The sequence below is a fragment of the Hippopotamus amphibius genome, chromosome 2, assembly GCF_030028045.1.
Source record: "Hippopotamus amphibius kiboko isolate mHipAmp2 chromosome 2, mHipAmp2.hap2, whole genome shotgun sequence".
In the NCBI taxonomy this organism is placed as follows: Eukaryota; Metazoa; Chordata; class Mammalia; order Artiodactyla; family Hippopotamidae; genus Hippopotamus; species Hippopotamus amphibius.
Window position 1 is genome coordinate 216,752,087 of NC_080187.1, and position 17,520 is coordinate 216,769,606.

General features: G+C 32.4%; 1 protein-coding gene across 9 annotated transcripts in view; it reads left to right on the top strand.

The window, feature by feature from the left end:
* SCAPER (S-phase cyclin A associated protein in the ER) overlaps window positions 1-17,520 on the top strand; it is a 445,755-nt gene that overhangs the window by 170,795 nt on the left and 257,440 nt on the right. For all 9 annotated transcript variants that reach the window (XM_057723485.1, XM_057723488.1, XM_057723489.1 and 6 more), the window contains 3 exons: window positions 289-370; window positions 1,788-1,940; window positions 2,481-2,588. In XM_057723485.1, coding sequence (XP_057579468.1) covers window positions 289-370; window positions 1,788-1,940; window positions 2,481-2,588 — 343 coding nt within the window. The remainder of the gene's footprint in view (window positions 1-288; window positions 371-1,787; window positions 1,941-2,480; window positions 2,589-17,520) is intronic.

The following is a 17,520-nucleotide window of genomic DNA, read 5'->3' on the forward strand; positions in this document are numbered from 1 at the left end:
AAGAGAGATAAATGTGTATTTTCAATATGCCATATTTAAATGATAGTCTCAGAACTAGTATTTAAACCCATTCCTCGGTCCAGAAACCTGTTTTTATAACTAAGAATGTCTGTTTCTTCCCAAATGTTTAATGAGCAATAATATACCTGAGACTTAATAGACATGCAGAAAAAATAATTAGAAAAACTCTTTAGAATATGTAAGTCTGTGTCCTAATTGTATTTTTTAACATCATGAAATTTGTTACTCCAAGCAGTTGAGTTTATAATTTTTAATATCTTCTTACAGAGACAGGGAAGAACGATTGGCAGCACTTACAGCTGCCCAACAAGAAGCTATGGAAGAACTACAGAAAAAAATTCAGCTCAAAGTAGGAATATTATATATTTTACTTCGAAATTTTAGAGCTATTTTAATGTAGCGTAAGATTAAAATTTTATCTATTTAATTAATTGTATAAAAACAGAATTAATTTGTATTCCTAATATCAATATTTGGCGAATAAGACTTACGTGGTTTGGCCATGATCACTTCCAACTCAACTATCTGAGAACTGAAATTATTTTAATAAGATAAAGCAATTGATGGGAAAAAATGTAAAGGAATTTTAGCATTTCTTGATTTAACTAAGTAATTTTTTAATGACTTGAGGACATTGCTACTAGCTTTCCTATGTTCATAGACTTTTGATTATTTAGAAATAAACTAAAAGATTATTTCAATGCTTATGAATTGCACAGATGTAGCTTGGGAGATTATGATAAGCTGATATTTTCTAGAAAATCTTTACCATTAGTAGTTTCTAGCAGTATGAATATTTTACATTGTGTCACAATTATTTACATGTTAGGTTTTCACAGGGGAGTAAATTCCATAGAGGGCCCTATTTTACTATTTGTATAATTGTAGAACTTTATTGTTTATTTAAATTTAATGCAGCAAATATTTATTGAGTCTTGTGGTTGGCATGGGGTTACAGAGATGAGTAAGACATGGTTCTAAATTTCAAGAAACTCATAATCTAGTGTGAGATTCAGATACTAAGCAGATTATTTCCATATGGATAGAGGTATACATGGAATGCTGTGAAAGTACAGAGAAGGATCCTAAGCTAACATGAAGGGTTTCAGAAGTTAGGGAAATAATTTTAGAGGGTAATTTCTGAGCTGAATCTTGAAAGAAAGACAAGTTGCATAGTTAGATGGGTGGAATGGCATCCAGCCATATGAAATGGTATGAGCACGAAGTCAGAAGTCTGATATAGTGTTTTTTAGTTGGTTTATTTTTTGTTTTCTGGGAAGTCACTGGCGTTGATGTTGGTAAAGGTCTGTGTCGTGATGGACCTTGTCTGCTGTGAGGATAAGCTTGATCTTTACCTGTAGGGCAACATTTCCCATAGTGTATTCCAGGAGGTGCCTCTCAAAAGTATGTTTTGGTCAAATAAGTGTGTAAAATGTTGCTTAGTGTACCCTAGGTTTATTGAGTCATAGTACAAAGTGACAAACTAGAGTAAGTAAGTTGCTTTAATTTACTATTTTCCAAATTTACTTGACCATAGAACCTCTTCCACAAAAAAAAAATCAATACCTACTAATAACCCACAGTGTAATTCCATGAAGTACACTTTAGGAAATGTTACTGTGCATGTAGGAGCTATTAAAAGGCTTTAAGTAGATTCTTGTCCTCATTCTATTATTTTAGAAAGTTTAATGGAAATATTACTTTTTCACGTTCTCAGTATAAGCAGAATAAATTTCTGTATTCTCACACTTTGACTTCATTTACAGCATGATGAAAGCATTAGACGGCACATGGAACAGATTGAACAAAGAAAAGAAAAAGCTGCTGAGTTAAGCAGTGGACGACATGCAAATACTGATTATGCCCCCAAATTGACCCCTTATGAAAGAAAGAAGCAGTGTTCTCTCTGCAATGTCCTGGTAGGTTGTCAGTATCAGTATTGTGATGATACATTATAATTTATTACTAAAGTTTATTAAACTATGGAAATATATTCTCCCCATCTTTTAAAAGTCATAGTGAGGCATCTGCTGAGTACTGTGGATTTCTTTCATGATTTTCATGCAAAGTAAGTAGTACAAAAATAGTATCAGCATTTAGGAGACAAAGAATGAAAACATGCAGTTGCTGCTAAAATAGATGTATACCTGCTTAATGATAGCCCAAGTCAGTATTTTTGGATATTAGGACCACAAAAAAAAGGAACATTTTCAGTGCTGAAACTTGATCCTTGATATTTAGAAGAAATGGTATTCTGCTAAGGTTGGCTTTGATGACATGCCTTTTTGACCATGTGTCTTCTAGAGGTTTCTCAGAACTGTATTCTAAAGAAAATATTTTTAAGACTAGTATGTAAATGCTAGAGTAATCACAACTTGCATATAGTGTACTGGATAGAATGTGTAATATTTAAAATATATAATTATGTTCATTACATTGCTTTGATTTTATGCTTTTAGATCTCTTCAGAGGTGTATCTTTTTAGTCATATTAAAGGAAAAAAACACCAGCAAGCTGTGAGAGAAAACAGCAGTATCCAAGGGCGTGAACTTTCAGATGAAGAAGTGGTAAGCTTTAATTTTGTTCATTTATGTGTATTTATTGAGTACCTGCTATGTTCTCTTCTATTATGAAGAAATCCATGTTCATATGTATTTCTGTGATTATCTTAAACTGTATTTAATAACTACTACAATATAGTATAGAGATGTCCTTATTTTAGTATATATATTAAAACAAACATAGAAATAAGAATTTAATACTGTTTACTTATAATTTCAGTGCAGAAAAAGATTTATGGTATTTTGATATTTTAATAATTGTAGAGTTTAGTGATGCTCTGTATTTCTTGAAAAAAGGTCAACAATATAAAAATCATATAAATTGATAATTTTGTATCAGTATAGTACTTAGAAATTTTTCGAAACACATTATTTATCTACTTATAATTGCTATTTACATGGAATTTAGATTTGTATAAGTATTTTTATAAATGTTTTTTATTTGACTGTTAGTGAGATATTGATGACATCACTAATCTCTAAATTTGTTGGTTCTATTTGTAATAGCAAATTTCTAAAGGTACCCAAAGATGAGAAATTCATGTTTGTCAAGCATCTCTTAAGATGTCCAGGAAAGGTTATTGTGGTTCTTTGAGGGTAGTACTTGTGTATAAGTGCACTTGTGTGTTTAACTCTTTTTTTCTTTTTTGAAGTATAGCATATATTAATAGAATACACATATTTAAAGTATATACCTGGATGAATTTTTACATTTGTTCTGCTCATATCAGCACATAAATCATTTCTCGAACCCCAGAAGGCTCCCTCATGCCCCATCTCAGTCGTAACTCCACAAGGTAACTAGTCTCTGAATATCAGGCACCATCAATTAGTCTTGCCAGTTCTTGAACTTCATATAAATATCATACAGTATGTACTTTTTGTGCCTGGCTTCTTTCACTTATCCTTAAATCTGTGAGATTGATCCCTAATAATTATGTGAAGCTATAGTTGATTCTTTTTCTTAGTTTTTTGTCATTGCCCTCCAGGCAAAGAGGAACACATCAGGAACACATCTACAATTGAATAAAATTAGGTTTATTGATTTGTTAAAAGAAGGGAAAATGCACACTATGGGAAATTATAGAGTTTCTCAATAAGGTGTTAGAAGGAACTTATTATAGGATTTGAGTCTTTGCTAGGTGATTTGGAGGCGGGTGGGCAGTGTTCAAGGTTGTGGGACTTTGCTCTGGAATGGATGTTGTCAGGAAGCAGGGGTAATTCTGTTGCTGGTTCTTAATGAATCTTACCTAGGTGGGCGGAACAAAGCTGCTGTTTTCTCCTAAGTTTCTGGATATGACCAATGTTTGAGGGGAAATTGCACATGGTTAATTTGGCTCACTTCTTTATGATTTCCTCCTTTTAAGGATTTTTACCGCTCAAATTCCAACGATTTTGACAGCTCTAAACCAAATTCTGTCTCCTCAGCTCAGTAATACTGCCACTTTCAGCTTATACTATTTTCTCATGCCAAAAATTGACATAAGCCCTTAGGGAAAAATCCAGAGTGAATGTGGAGCTTGCCTTGTGTGCTTTCCTCTTTTTAGGGATCATGGTCTCTCAAGTTCTGGCTGTACTGGCTGTTCTTTAATGCCTTCAAGCAGTTGCTTTGTATATTTTGTGCAACTTTTGCAGTTGGAAGATTAGTCCAGTGTAAGCCAGTTCACTGTGGTTGAAATTGGAAGTCTCTAAATGTTTAATTTCTGTAATATCCATTGTATGACATAATGCTTGACACATAGTAAGGTATTTGATAAAAACTCATTGAGTTGAGTTGAACTGAAAGGTTATACAGAATGGCTTTAGGTACCATTAATAAAGGTGAAATAAAAAATGGCATTAATCATCTGTTTAGATTACCTGAAATAATTTTTTGCCTTTTACTCGTTGTATGGGTATTTTGAGAGTAATATGGAAAGTTTTTTTTTTTTTTTTACTTAAATCATTCATGTGATTATCCCCATTTTCTACTTAAGTTTGCTGTTTAGAACTAGAGTCATGTGTATGTGTGTTCCACTATGAAAAAAAGAATCCTAAATTGCTCCATTAATTAGAATTTAATTATTCCCATTATAAAGGAAATTCTTCCACTTACAAAAGTTGTTTGTAACTAAGTTCTCTTAATAAAAAAACTAAATATAAGAAGACATACAGATGGCCAACAAACACATGAAAAGATGCTCAGCATCACTAATCATCAGAGAAATGCAAGTCAAAGCCACAATGAGGTATCACCTCACACCGATCAGAATGGCCATCATCACAAAGTCTGGAAACCACAAATGTTGGAGAGGGTGTGGAGAAAAGGGAACTCTCCTGCACTGTTGGTGGGACTGTAAGTTGGTACAGCCACTATGGAAAACAATTTGGAGGTTCCTTAAAAAACTACACATAGAACTACCATATGATCCAGTCATCCCACTCCTGGGCATATACCCAAAGAAAACCATAATCCCAAAAGAAACTTGTACCATAATGTTTATTGCAGCACTATTTACAATAGCCAGGACATGGAAGCAACCGAAATGCCCATCAACAAATGAATGGATACAGAAGATGTGGCATATATATACAATGGAATATTACTCAGCTATACAAAGGGATGAGATGGAGCTATGTGTAATGAGGTGGATAGAACTACAGTCTGTCATACAGAGTGAAGTAAGTCAGAAAGAGAAGGACAAATATTGTATGCTAACTCACATATATGGAATCTAAAAATGGTACTGATGAACTCAGTGACAAGAATAAGGATGCAGATACAGAGAATGGACTGGAGAACTCGAGGTATGGGAGGGGGCGGGGGGTGAAGGGGAAACTGAGACGAAGCGAGAGAGTAGCACAGACATATATATACTACCAACTGTAAAATAGATAGTCAGTGGGAAGTTGTTGTATAACAAAGGGAGTCCAACTCGAGGATGGAAGATGCCTTAGAGGACTGGGGCAGGGAGGGTGGGGGGGACTCGAGGGGGGGGAGTCAAGGAAGGGAGGGAATATGGGGATATGTGTATAAAAACAGATGATTGAACCAGGTGTACCCCCCCAAAAAAATTAAAAAAAAAATGTATTTCACAATCTTAAAAAAAAAACTAAATATATTATTTAACTTACAAAAATTACTTTAAATTTTTGTGGAGCACTGCTATTATGTAAACTGAAATCGAAATTTTATGTGTTTTTATCTCAATGAGAAAAGTAGAGAAGGAAAGAATATTTAATTCATGTACTTTGGAAGCAAAAGGTGTAATATTTAACTTTTGTAGCTACTAAAGCATAGTTTGATGTTTAGCTGTTGTGGTTTGAGATTTGATTGATGTTTTCATTTTGTGTACTGTTTCAGTATAAAAGTATTAAATTTTCTCTAAGTTCTCAATTCATATAGTTATTCTTGGTTATAGCCCATTTTTCCTGAAAACAAGTGTGCAGTATAGCATATGAGTTGTGTGATACAGAAAGGCAATTTTATATTTACTCACACACACATTTCATTTTTAATCAGCAAAGGTATCTATAGTAAACATACTTGTTCTACTTAAAGTTATTACTTGTCATCTGTGGTGTCTCTATATTGTATACACCTTATCTGTAACCCTTCTTCTTTGACATTTAAGATTTTATTTATACCACCTCTGACCTAATAAAAATGGACCTTTGACCTTATGCACTTGACATATCAGATAACTTACTCTTGATCTCTGACACATTTTGTTTTAAGCCTGTTCAACATAATAGGTAGCTGCCCAGCAAGAAAGGTTTAATGTTTTGTGTTTTTATTGTAGTTTGACCAGGAAATTTTTCTTGTGTTTCTTGAGACTTCACAAAAAGAGCTGCTGTATGTTTGATTTTTTTATTCTTTTATCATCTTAGAATCCAAATGGTAAAAGTACATGATTTTTAAAAGTAAAAGAAACTGGTGCTAGTTTAAATACATTCCAAAATTTAATTTTTTAACACATTACTAGAGAAATAGTAAAGTATTAGTTTTAATTAAAACTCTGATTTCTTTTCTTGTTCTGTTTTCACAGTCTCTGAAGAAGCTGATAGTGATTTTTGTAGGACTTGCATAAAGTACATTTAATTCTGTATATAAAATGAAATTTAAAAGGTTTAAAATTTTTTTAAATTTATGTATTTCTGTGTTTTTGAGACTCCTTGGCTTTAAAAGCGTATAAATTATACCAGTTTGTCAAAACTGATGTATTTAAATATAGAGAAAATAATAGTTTATTTTCATTTAATTCATGGAAAGTATGAAAAGAACTGTTATGAAGAATCTTAAATTAATTATAAATTTTTGTATATTTACAACCAAGCGTGATTTTACAAATCCCAAATTAGTATTTCTGCTTGGAAAATTATGCTAATTAGATGACTGAAGGAAAAAAATGAAAATTTTAATTGGTAAAAATATAAAGACATCACTGTATGTTATATATATATATAAAAGCTGATCTCCTGACATTGATGTCGAAGAAGTAGTAGATGTCTCCCAGAATTGATGGCAGTCTGAGAAGTAATAGATAGCTCTGTAATTCCTAATAGATTAATTTTTTTTTTTACCTTGGTTGTTAATTTTGTAGAAGCACAAGTATTTACTCTCTTTTTATAATCATGTTAGGAAAACATCTTTTTTGCCTTTCAACAGAAAATCAAGTCAAATTAAAAAACTAGAACTCATTTAGAATGCATCTTCATTTCCCTCCAATACCTCAATAAGTACATTTTATGTTAGTTTGAGAAATGATGTTAAAAATATCTTACCCTTTCATATAGGACATAGTTTCCATTGCCTTCATTTTCTCTTTAATAGGATGGGAAATTTTTTATAGTTGTATATGTATATAATTCACACACACACATATAGCTGATTGTTAATGTGTATATTTCTTCTAACTTTTGGAATTCTTATGGTGGTAAATTAACTCCCATTGTTCCTGGGATGTGCAGAGAATATGTAGCTATTTATCTATAGCTGATTTAGTCTTCTTTGTTGGTTTGAGGAAGAAATTTTAAGTAGGCAACCAGTTTGTTTTAAACCTTAGTTTGATCCAGTAATTTAAATAGTTTCCGTAGTTAGTGCCCAGCCTCTTTTATAACAATCCTCGGTCCCTTGTCTCCCTAAGATGGCATCTTTGCGTGTTGGAGTAAGAGTAGGAAAATGTTAGGAGGAAAAGTTGGGATCTTACTACATAATATCTTCTATCTTTTCTGATTTTCAGTGTGAGTTCCTTGTTTACCTGTTCACTTAATGTACTCAGGGCCACCGAGCCTGAAGGGTGGCTAGTGAACCCTTGATCTGTTCCTTCTGCTTGGACAGTGTTCCAGTGGAGCATCAACCATTATTTACCTCTTCCTGATCAGGCCACCCCTCAGTTCTCTCTGCCTTCATGTCTCTGAGACTTTACCATAACCTCCATTCTGGCCCTTGGCATGCTGACTGGCTTCTACCACATAAGAACTAAGGGCATTTGGGGAAAGCTAAACCACATAGTATGGCCATATTAATGGACCACACCCTATTTGCTGCCAGGGACACCTGGAGAGACAGTTTCTTTTGAGAATCAAAATAACACTTATGGCATTATTCTGATTTAGCTAACACACCTATCTCCCTTTTTTTCTCTCCTTTCATTTCCAAGTTTTTTTTGGCTAGAAAGAAGTAAAATTTACTTTAACCTCTCTCTACTCCTTATTCTAACTTAAGGTTGCAAAAGGAAACTTCCTTCATACTCTGGAGTAAATGCTATAGGAATCCTCCAGGCTTGATTATTGACATGCTAAAGGGCAAAGTAAATAAATTTATTAAATCTCAGGATATTAACTTGGCTTATAAAACTCTTGTCTTCCTGCATACATCTGTTTTGCATATCTAAAGCTGATTGTTATAGAGTGCTTTTTTTCTTTTATTTATTTTGGAGCAAATTCTAATCACCTCTCTAGTTGGGTTGAAATGGGCAAAGGTCCCGTGCTAAGAAAGGTAAAATGGATAATCACATTAATAGTTTTGAAATATTATTCCAGTGATACCTGTTTCTCATGCTTCTTCTGATATCATATGAACCTTGTACTTTTACTACTAATAGTCACAGCCTCTTTACTGTACTTGTTTTCTTTTAGCAAACATTCGTTATTGGAGATAATGTTATTCATTAATCAATGATTCAGGACCAGAACTATAATTTTCTTATGTTTTTTGCAGAGTCTGTGTTATTGGGTCAGTAAATTACAGCTAAATCAATTTTTCTTCCATTGATCTTTGCTTTTAAACAGTTTCTTTATTATAAAATGCATTTTAAATAGGTAACAGATACCTGCAGTTTAGAAACTTTATTTAATTTTTGATAAAATTTTATTCTGTGACTCAGCTCTCAAAGTAGTGTTAACCTATAAAAATGTGAAAAGCCATTTCAACCATATTTTCCTGCTTGAGTCCTTGGTACATATATACTATAACACATGCTAGTTTTCTTTTGCATCATGGTGGTTGCTTAATTTCATAGTTTACTTAAACTAATTAAGATTATTTTTTCCTTTTGGCATCTGTTTATTTGAGGTTTAGAATGGAGTGTTTGTAGCTGATATTTTAAGTGTTAAAAGTTATAACACATTTTTGGCAGTTATTTGTAGCAGGTATCCATTGCCTTTAAGAAGTTAATTACATATCTAAACACTATTGTTTTATAAAAGACAACTCTTAAGCTCCTTAAACTCTTAATCCAGATCATGGTAGCTAGGAATGACTAGAACTGTGGCTAATTCTATAAAATTCCCAGACTATAGGCTGATAGTTTCCCATCTGGCTCTTCAGTGTCAATTACAAGGAGCTGCAGAATTGTGGCCATGGGCAGTATTAGAAGATGGGAGCAACTGTGGTCACTATGTCACAGCTGCTGTCTTTCAGTTGTATGATAGAGGATCAGAAACAGGGTTATGTAAGACAAATTTATACAACTCAAGCTGTTTCTACTTGAATACGCTCTCAAAGTTTTATAATATGTATTTCTTTATATAGAAAGTTTATGCCTGCATAATCTTGAAATCCATAATATGATGATTTCATGTGGGAGGAATAAAGGAAATGAAAGATTTATTGATAGTTTATGAGAGGGAACATTAATGCCCTAATGAAGATAGATGACAAATTTAGCATTTTACCTGCCTAATTTAGATAATTCTTCAAATTTTCCTTAATAAATAAATGACTATAAATGCTTTTAATTAAGGCTTTTAAGGTTCTTTATCTGAAATTCAGTGGCCAGTGTTTTATTTCCAAAGTAGATATTCATAGAGGAGCAGGGAATGCCTGTCTCTGATCAAAGTTATTAAGTTTTAGTAATAGTTATTCTGTCAATTTGGCTTCTCTTGCAATTGGCAGAGTAGGCACATCTGTTGTGTTAGGAAAATCACAAAGCTATAAAGCAGAATTTTCACAGTCCTGTAATTTGGTCTTCTCTCAAGAAAATTTTTTTTAGATTATGAAGTATTTTAGCATAAAAAATTTGAAAAGAAATAGATACATGTATATGTATAACTGAATCACTGCTGTACACCTGAAACTAACACATTGTTAATCAACTATTCTCCAATATAAAAAAAAAATAAAGTAGGCTAGTTTAAAATTACATTACAGGGACTTCCATGATGGTCTAGTGGGTAAGGCTCCGTGCTCCCAATGCGGGGGGCCTGGGTTTGATCCCTTGTTGGGGAACTAGATCCTGCACGCATGCCACAAGTAAGAGTCTGCATGCCTCATCTGAGAAACCCACATGCCACACCTAAGAAGCCTGCATGCCACAACTAAAAGATCCAGTGTGCCACAACAGAGATCCTGTGTGCCATAACTAGAACCTGGTGCAACCTAAATAAATAAATAAATATTTTAAAAAATAAAATTACATTGGAGAAAATTTTATAAAGTGAAAACAATTTTGATAGTTTACTATTATGTTATGTGAAATTTTCAGTCACATGAATTCAATATTTCATTCCTTGTAGACAATTTACATATTTTATGCAAAGATAAAATATATTACCCTTTCTCTCATATTTCACTATTGTTGCTGAATTTTCTTTTTAGATATTAAAATTTTACACCAATAAAAAAGAAAGTATTGTAGTAAACCCCATATTCCTGCCACCTAGATGATAATACTTCTTTTTTTTTCTTTACATTTGGAAGGATGGGGGAATACATGAGATACTGAGTGTGGGTGGTAGCACCAGGTTCCAGGAGTAGAGTTTAAATGCTTATGATCCACAATGAAAAGTCAGTAGATAATCCTAAAATTGAAAAATGAAGAAGTAGCAACACAAAATATATTAAAGAATATAGAGGAGAAAAAATAAAATAATCAGCTAAAGTCATTGCCTCTGGATTGGGGAAAGAAGTGGGGAGACCAGTAGGAAACTACTTTCTTTGAACTATTGATTGTGTAAATTATGTGTGTGGGTAACTTTGATAAAAACAAAAGCATTTAAAAAATTAAAGAAGAAATAGAACAATGGAGATGTGTCCATGTTGCTCAGGAGTCTTCTTTGCTCACCCTACCTCCCATTTTTTTTGTTTAAGGTTAAAATTAGATAAGTGCATGTGTCTGCAACCATAAAAGGCCATTATAATGAAGTTGGGTATTGTGGCTAGTTACATCCTTAGTTCTTTATTCTTTTAAATTGGTGCAATATCCTTTGATGCCATTGTAAGAGAAAAAATACTGTATTCGATTTAGGGCCACTTTGGTGAGATTTGCTCAGATAGGTGCATGTATTGTTAATTTCAAGTTGGCTTTTTAGCTTTTCGGCATTATAGAACAAGTGAATTAAAGCATGTATAATTGACTCTTGCTAGGGTTTCATCTGTGTTAACCACGCTATAAGATTTGGGGTACAAAGTGACCTTAGATTTATGATGGTAACTAGTTCAGTACCTTGGCCTTTTAAGCTGAATGAAATTAAAACTTTCTTTTTACCCTGTTTAACTCTGATTTGGAGTTTTAACAATTGATAAGTTTTTATAAATGGCTCTTATTAAGGTAAGGAAGTTCCTTAGTTTTGTAAGATCTTAAAAAAATAAGTAGGTATTAATTTAAATTAAAATTTTTTCTGGATCTTATGCAAAGGTCGCTTTTTCCTTTATTTATTGGCCGCACTGCGCAGCTTCTGGGATTTTTAGTTCCCCGACCAGGGATCAAACCTGGGCCCTTGGCAGTGAAAGCATAGCGTCTTAACCACTGGACCCCCAGGGAATTCCCTCCTTTAATATTTTAATGTAATATATTACATTAATGACTTTTCTGATAGTGAACTTATTTGGTCTTGATTTAAAGATATGTAGTTGAATTTGTTTTGCAAATATTTTATTTAGATTTTCCTAGTTTTCCTTTCTCAAGATTATATTAGCTTCATAATATAAGCTGGCAAGTTTTCCTTTTTTTTTTTCTTTTTAAACTCCTGGGATGCATTGCTTAAAATAGAAATAATCTTTTCTTTGAAGGTTTTGTTTAATGTGTCTATAAAATTGTATGTTTCTAGTATGTGTTTTTTTGGAATTTTTTTTTGCTGTTTTTTTATTTATGGTAAAATACAGGTGTTAAAATGTATCATCCTAACCATTTTTAAGTGTACAGTCAGAGGCATTAAGTACATTTACGTTGTTGTCTGCCATCACCAACATCCAGCTACAGAAATCTTTTCACTGTGCGAAACTGAAATTCTTAACCCTTTAAACAACTGCCCCCCATTCTCCCTCCCCTCAGGCCTTGGCAATCACCATTCCTCCTGTTTCAGGATTTGACTACTGCACATACCTCACATAAGTGGAATCATACAGTATTCTTTTGTGACTGGCTTATTTCACTCAGCATAATATTGAATCATGTTGTACATTTATCAGGATTTCCTTCCTTTTTAGGGCAGAGTAATATTCCATTGTACGTATATACCACATCTTGTTTATCCATCCATTTGTTGATGGACATTTGGTTTGCTTCTACCATTTGGCTATGGCGAGTAAAGCTGCTATGGACGTGTACAAATATCTGCTTGAGTGCTTGCTTTCAATTATTTGGACATATACCAAGAAGTAGATTGCTGGATCATACTGTAATTGTATTTTTTAATTTTTTGAGGACACTAAACTTTTTTTCACAGTAACTGTACTGTTTTACTTTCCTACCAGCTGCTCAAGGGTACCATTTTCTCCACATCCTTGCCAACATTATTATCTTATGTTTTTTTGGTAGTAGCTATCCTAATGAGTTGGTCAGGTGTTAAATTAGCAATTATTTATTTGAGTGTATTTTGATTTTCAGTGATTTACTACATCTATTTTGGTAAATCTTCATTTACTAGGAAATTATATATTTCCTTAAGTTTTCAAAGGTGTTGGCAAAACATTTTTCATAGTATTCTTTGTGATTTTTAAAGAAATCTTTAACTGTGCCTCCTTTTCATTTCTAACATTTTAAATTTGTGCTTATATATTTTGTTAAAATATTTTTATTTATTTATTTATTTGGCTGCATTGGGTCTTAGTTGCGGCATGTGGGATCTTCATTACCACGAGCAGGATTTTCATTGTGGCGTGCAGAATCTTTAGTGCAGCATGCTAGATCTTTAGTTGTGGCACTAGAACTCTTAGTTGCAGCATGTGGGATCTGGTTCCCTGACCAGGGATTGAACCCATGCCCCCTGCATTGGAAGCACGGAGTCCTAGCCACTGGACCACCAGGGAAGTCCTGTGCCTATATTTTTTTTCTTGATCATTCTTGCCATGAGTTTGTCTATTTTATTAACATTTCCAAAGATTTGGTTTTGTTAATCCTATCCTTTGTTTCTTTGTTTTTTACTCATTAAATGTGATTTCTTGGTTTTATTATTTCCTTTTTACTTCTTTCTCTGAGTTTATTTTTGCCATTCTTTTTCTAACTCCTTGAGGTGAATGCTTGCCTCACTAATTTTTAGCCTTTTTTCTAATATAAGTACTTAAAGATTAATTTCTAAGGCCTTTTTTGATACAAAGTATTTTCATTATTACTCACTTCTAAATATTTTCTAATTTCCTTCAGAATTTTCTCTTTTATCCATTGATTGTTTAGAAGGTTTACTTGAAATTTCCAAACATAGGAGTTTTGTCTATTGATTTCTACCTTACTTGCAGTAAGATCAGAGAATGTGGTCTTTGAAATCCTTTGAAATCTGAAGTAGCATAGCACATGGTAAGATTCTGTAAATGTTCTGTGCCAGAAGAGAAAGTGTATTTTCTAGTTATCTATTCTATCAAGCATATTCGTCATGATATTACAATATTCTATATCTATATTGATTTTTGTCTACTTTCAATTACTGATTGAGGAGATTAAAGTCTCTCACTATGATCATAAATTTATTTCTTCTTGTTCCATCCATTTTTGCTTCATATATTTTGAGGCTAGGTTATTAAGAGCATACAAATTTAGAATTGTATATCTTTCTAATGAATTCAGCCTTTTTCTATGCGCAGTGGCTCTGTAGCATGAGTAATGGTATAGGTGAATAGTTTTTTTTTTCTGCAGTTGCTTTCTGGTTTTAACATCAAGTTTATAATAGATTCACAAAATAAATTGGGATTTTTTTCTAATTCTGAAGAATTTTCTTCAAGTCTTTTGTTTGATAATAATATAGATATACTAGCTTTCATTTATTTAGTATTTGCATGGTGTATCTTTTTTTACTTTAAAATATTTTGGTGAAATTCATTATGTAACAGAAGAGTACATAAAATGTACATATACTGTTTGTAGAATGATAATAAAACAACTATGTGCCTACTATTCAGGTTAGTGAAAATCTACCAGTAGGAAATTTTGTTTGTTTGTGTGTGCTTTGTTTATGAAAGATATTTTCACTGGGTAGAGATTTGCAGTTTTACAGTTATTTTCTCCAAAAACTGAGTAAATATCATTTGCTGTCTTCTTGCTTCTGTTCCTAATAGAGGCAGTTTTGTTCTTTTATATTCTTTTTTCAAAATTGCCTTGGCTGTTCCTCTGCTTTTCAATTTCTATGTAACCTTTGCAGTTAACTTGTAAGCTAAGAAAATTCTGTTTGTGGTTTTTTTTTTTTTTAATTTTTTTTCTGTTTGTGTTTTGATTGAGACTGCATTGAGATAAGAGTATACATCTTTTAAATGTTCTTTCTTTCCATTCAGCCACATATTTGCCTACTCATATGTTGTATTTCTGTGTATGTATCGTTTAGTAAAGTGTATAGTTTTCTTTAAGTCTTAAGCGTTTCTTGCTGGGCTTATTTTCTTTCTTAGTAATTAATGGGATTTACAAGTATTTTGAATTTCAGTTTTTGTTTTGTTTTAAACAAAGAGGTATTTCCAAGGTTAGAGATTGGAGTGGTGGCAATGCCTTTGTTTTATTTTATGAGTATGTTTGTGTATGTTTAAAAGTGTGAAATGATTCATGGGTTTGACTATCAGACATTTTGCATAGGAGCCAGGCTAATCTTCGGTACCCTGCTTTAATTTAAAATGTGTGATGCCAAAATGAGCATTATTCTTTTTTTAAATTTCAACTTTTATTTCTTTGTGGTCATAGATTATGGCTTATTTAGGTTCTATTTTGGGAAATTTATTGATTTTCTTTATAGCTTCATACATTGTAAAATTTTAAGAAGAATGTGTTTTTTTCTCTTTGGGTATATATATGTTAGATCAGATTTGTTCATTGTTATGCAAATATTCTTAATTTTTTAAATCTATTTTTGTGCTCATTGATATCCTTTTTTCAAAAATGAAGACTGTTAATATGCTATTATTATTTTTTCATGCCTCTTTATATTTTTAAAATCAATTTTTGCAATATATATGTCACAAAGTTTTATTATCATGGTCATAACTATTTACACATTTTTCATCTTACTGATGAATTATACCTTTTAAGAATATGAAACATTCCTCTTTCTTATTTAATGCCTCTCCTAGAATTTTATTTTTTTTTGTTTTATTATGGCATACCTAGTTTTGGTTCGGTTTTTGATGTGTACTTTTATATTCTTCCTTTTTCCTCCCCTTCCCGTCACAGTTTTATTTTTGCATCTAGATCTATTACTAAAAAATAACTTTTATTTTAGTTGTTTTCTGCTCTATAAAAAGAGTACCATGCTGTATGTGATCTTTTGGACTTAGCTCTTTTCCACTCAGTACTTTAGTGCCTAGCTTCATACAAATTGGAAATTTCCTGCTGTTTTTAAAGCGCTTTGAGGTATAACTGTTATAGATTAAACTGCACTTACTTTAAGCTTACGATTTAATAAATTTTCGCATATTCATACACCCATGAATCCATCACCATGATCAAGATAGTGAACATAATTGTCACCTCAGAAAGCTTCATCATCTGCTATATCCTTGCTGGTTTTCTGCCTACTTTTGTTCCATCAATTTTTGAGTGAGGGATATGGAAATCTTTTATTTTAATTGTTAATTTTTCTATTTCTTTTCACAGTTCAGTTTTTGCTTCATGTATTTCAAAGCTTTGTTATGTCCTCTTGATTAATTGACCGATTTTTATTATCAAGTGACCTTCATTATTCCTAGTGATATTCTTTGCTACCTTGTCTAATATTAACATAGCAACTCCAGCTTTCTTTTATGTAGTGTTAGAGTGGTATATCCTTTTATATCCTTTTACTTTTAACCTGTATATTTATGTTTTTGCATGTATCCTTTTCTTAAACATTTAAAAGTCAGTAGACTTAAAGGAATGTTTATTCTGGTGCTGTTGACTGTCATGTGAAGCTGCTGACTCTCTCAAGCCCTTGTCACCCAGGGCTGTGAAAACTGCTCATAACTAGCGAGTTCCGGTTCTGTCTATGAGATTATTGTCCCTTTGATTCTGTATTGAAAGGATGATGTTATTTGTGATCTGTGGTAATATTATTACTGGGATATTATTGGAATGATTTTTAAGGATAAAGCCTGATACTAACCTAAGTTGCTATATTTGAAATCTGGGAATTGCTTGACGACATCTTTCATTATAAGCTTTGGTTCAATATAACTGAACCATTACCTGTTGCAGTATTGAGCTCAGACCTCTCTCCGTCTTCATAGCGTGATAAATTAATAAGCTTGTTGAACTCTGGGCTTTTCTTTGAGTCATCTGTTAAACTTCAGATTAGATCAGAAAGGAACATCAGAGTCTGAAAAAGAAGCCTTTACCTCATTTATCATCTCCACCAACCAGAAAACTGATGGAGTATTTGTAATTGTCACTGAGTGGCAGGGGAACAGATGGTGGACTATCATTCTATCAGAAGATGGCCTTTTCTCTTTTACATGGTGTCTGTTTCACAGTATTTCATTAGCTTCATTTTTCTTATCTGTCACTTCAAACAATATAATATATAGATTGTAATAGATAAAAACAGAAGTGTATCCTACACCTGTGGAAAGGGACCTTGGCAGAGTTGAATCTTTTGTATAATTAAAATATCCTATCAAGTTTTAAAAATTGTCATTGTCATGTGCTTAATTTTTCAAAATGGTGCTGTCACAAAGGGCATTGTTTTGATAAAAGGCATTACATTTCAGATTTTCCTAAATTTATTGTTTAACTAAATTTAAAATTTTATTTAAATATAATGGAAATCTAAAACTTTTTTTTAAAGCATTTCTTCAGCACCTGCTTGTGTACTCTGCACTAGTCCAGGTGCCAGGGAAATACAAATAAATAATGTCACTTGAGTCTATCTCTTCATTTTATGCTATCTCTGATAAATTTCATAGTTTCGCGAATCTCTAAACACACTCATTTAAATATAAATGAACTAATTTTTGTGTATGATGCTTTTACTCTTGAATAGTGTTTGGATGATAATATACTGTAGATACTTTGATATGGCTAATGCCATCCAAAAAATCAGTAATTACAAATTAGCTTTCCTCTGAAAT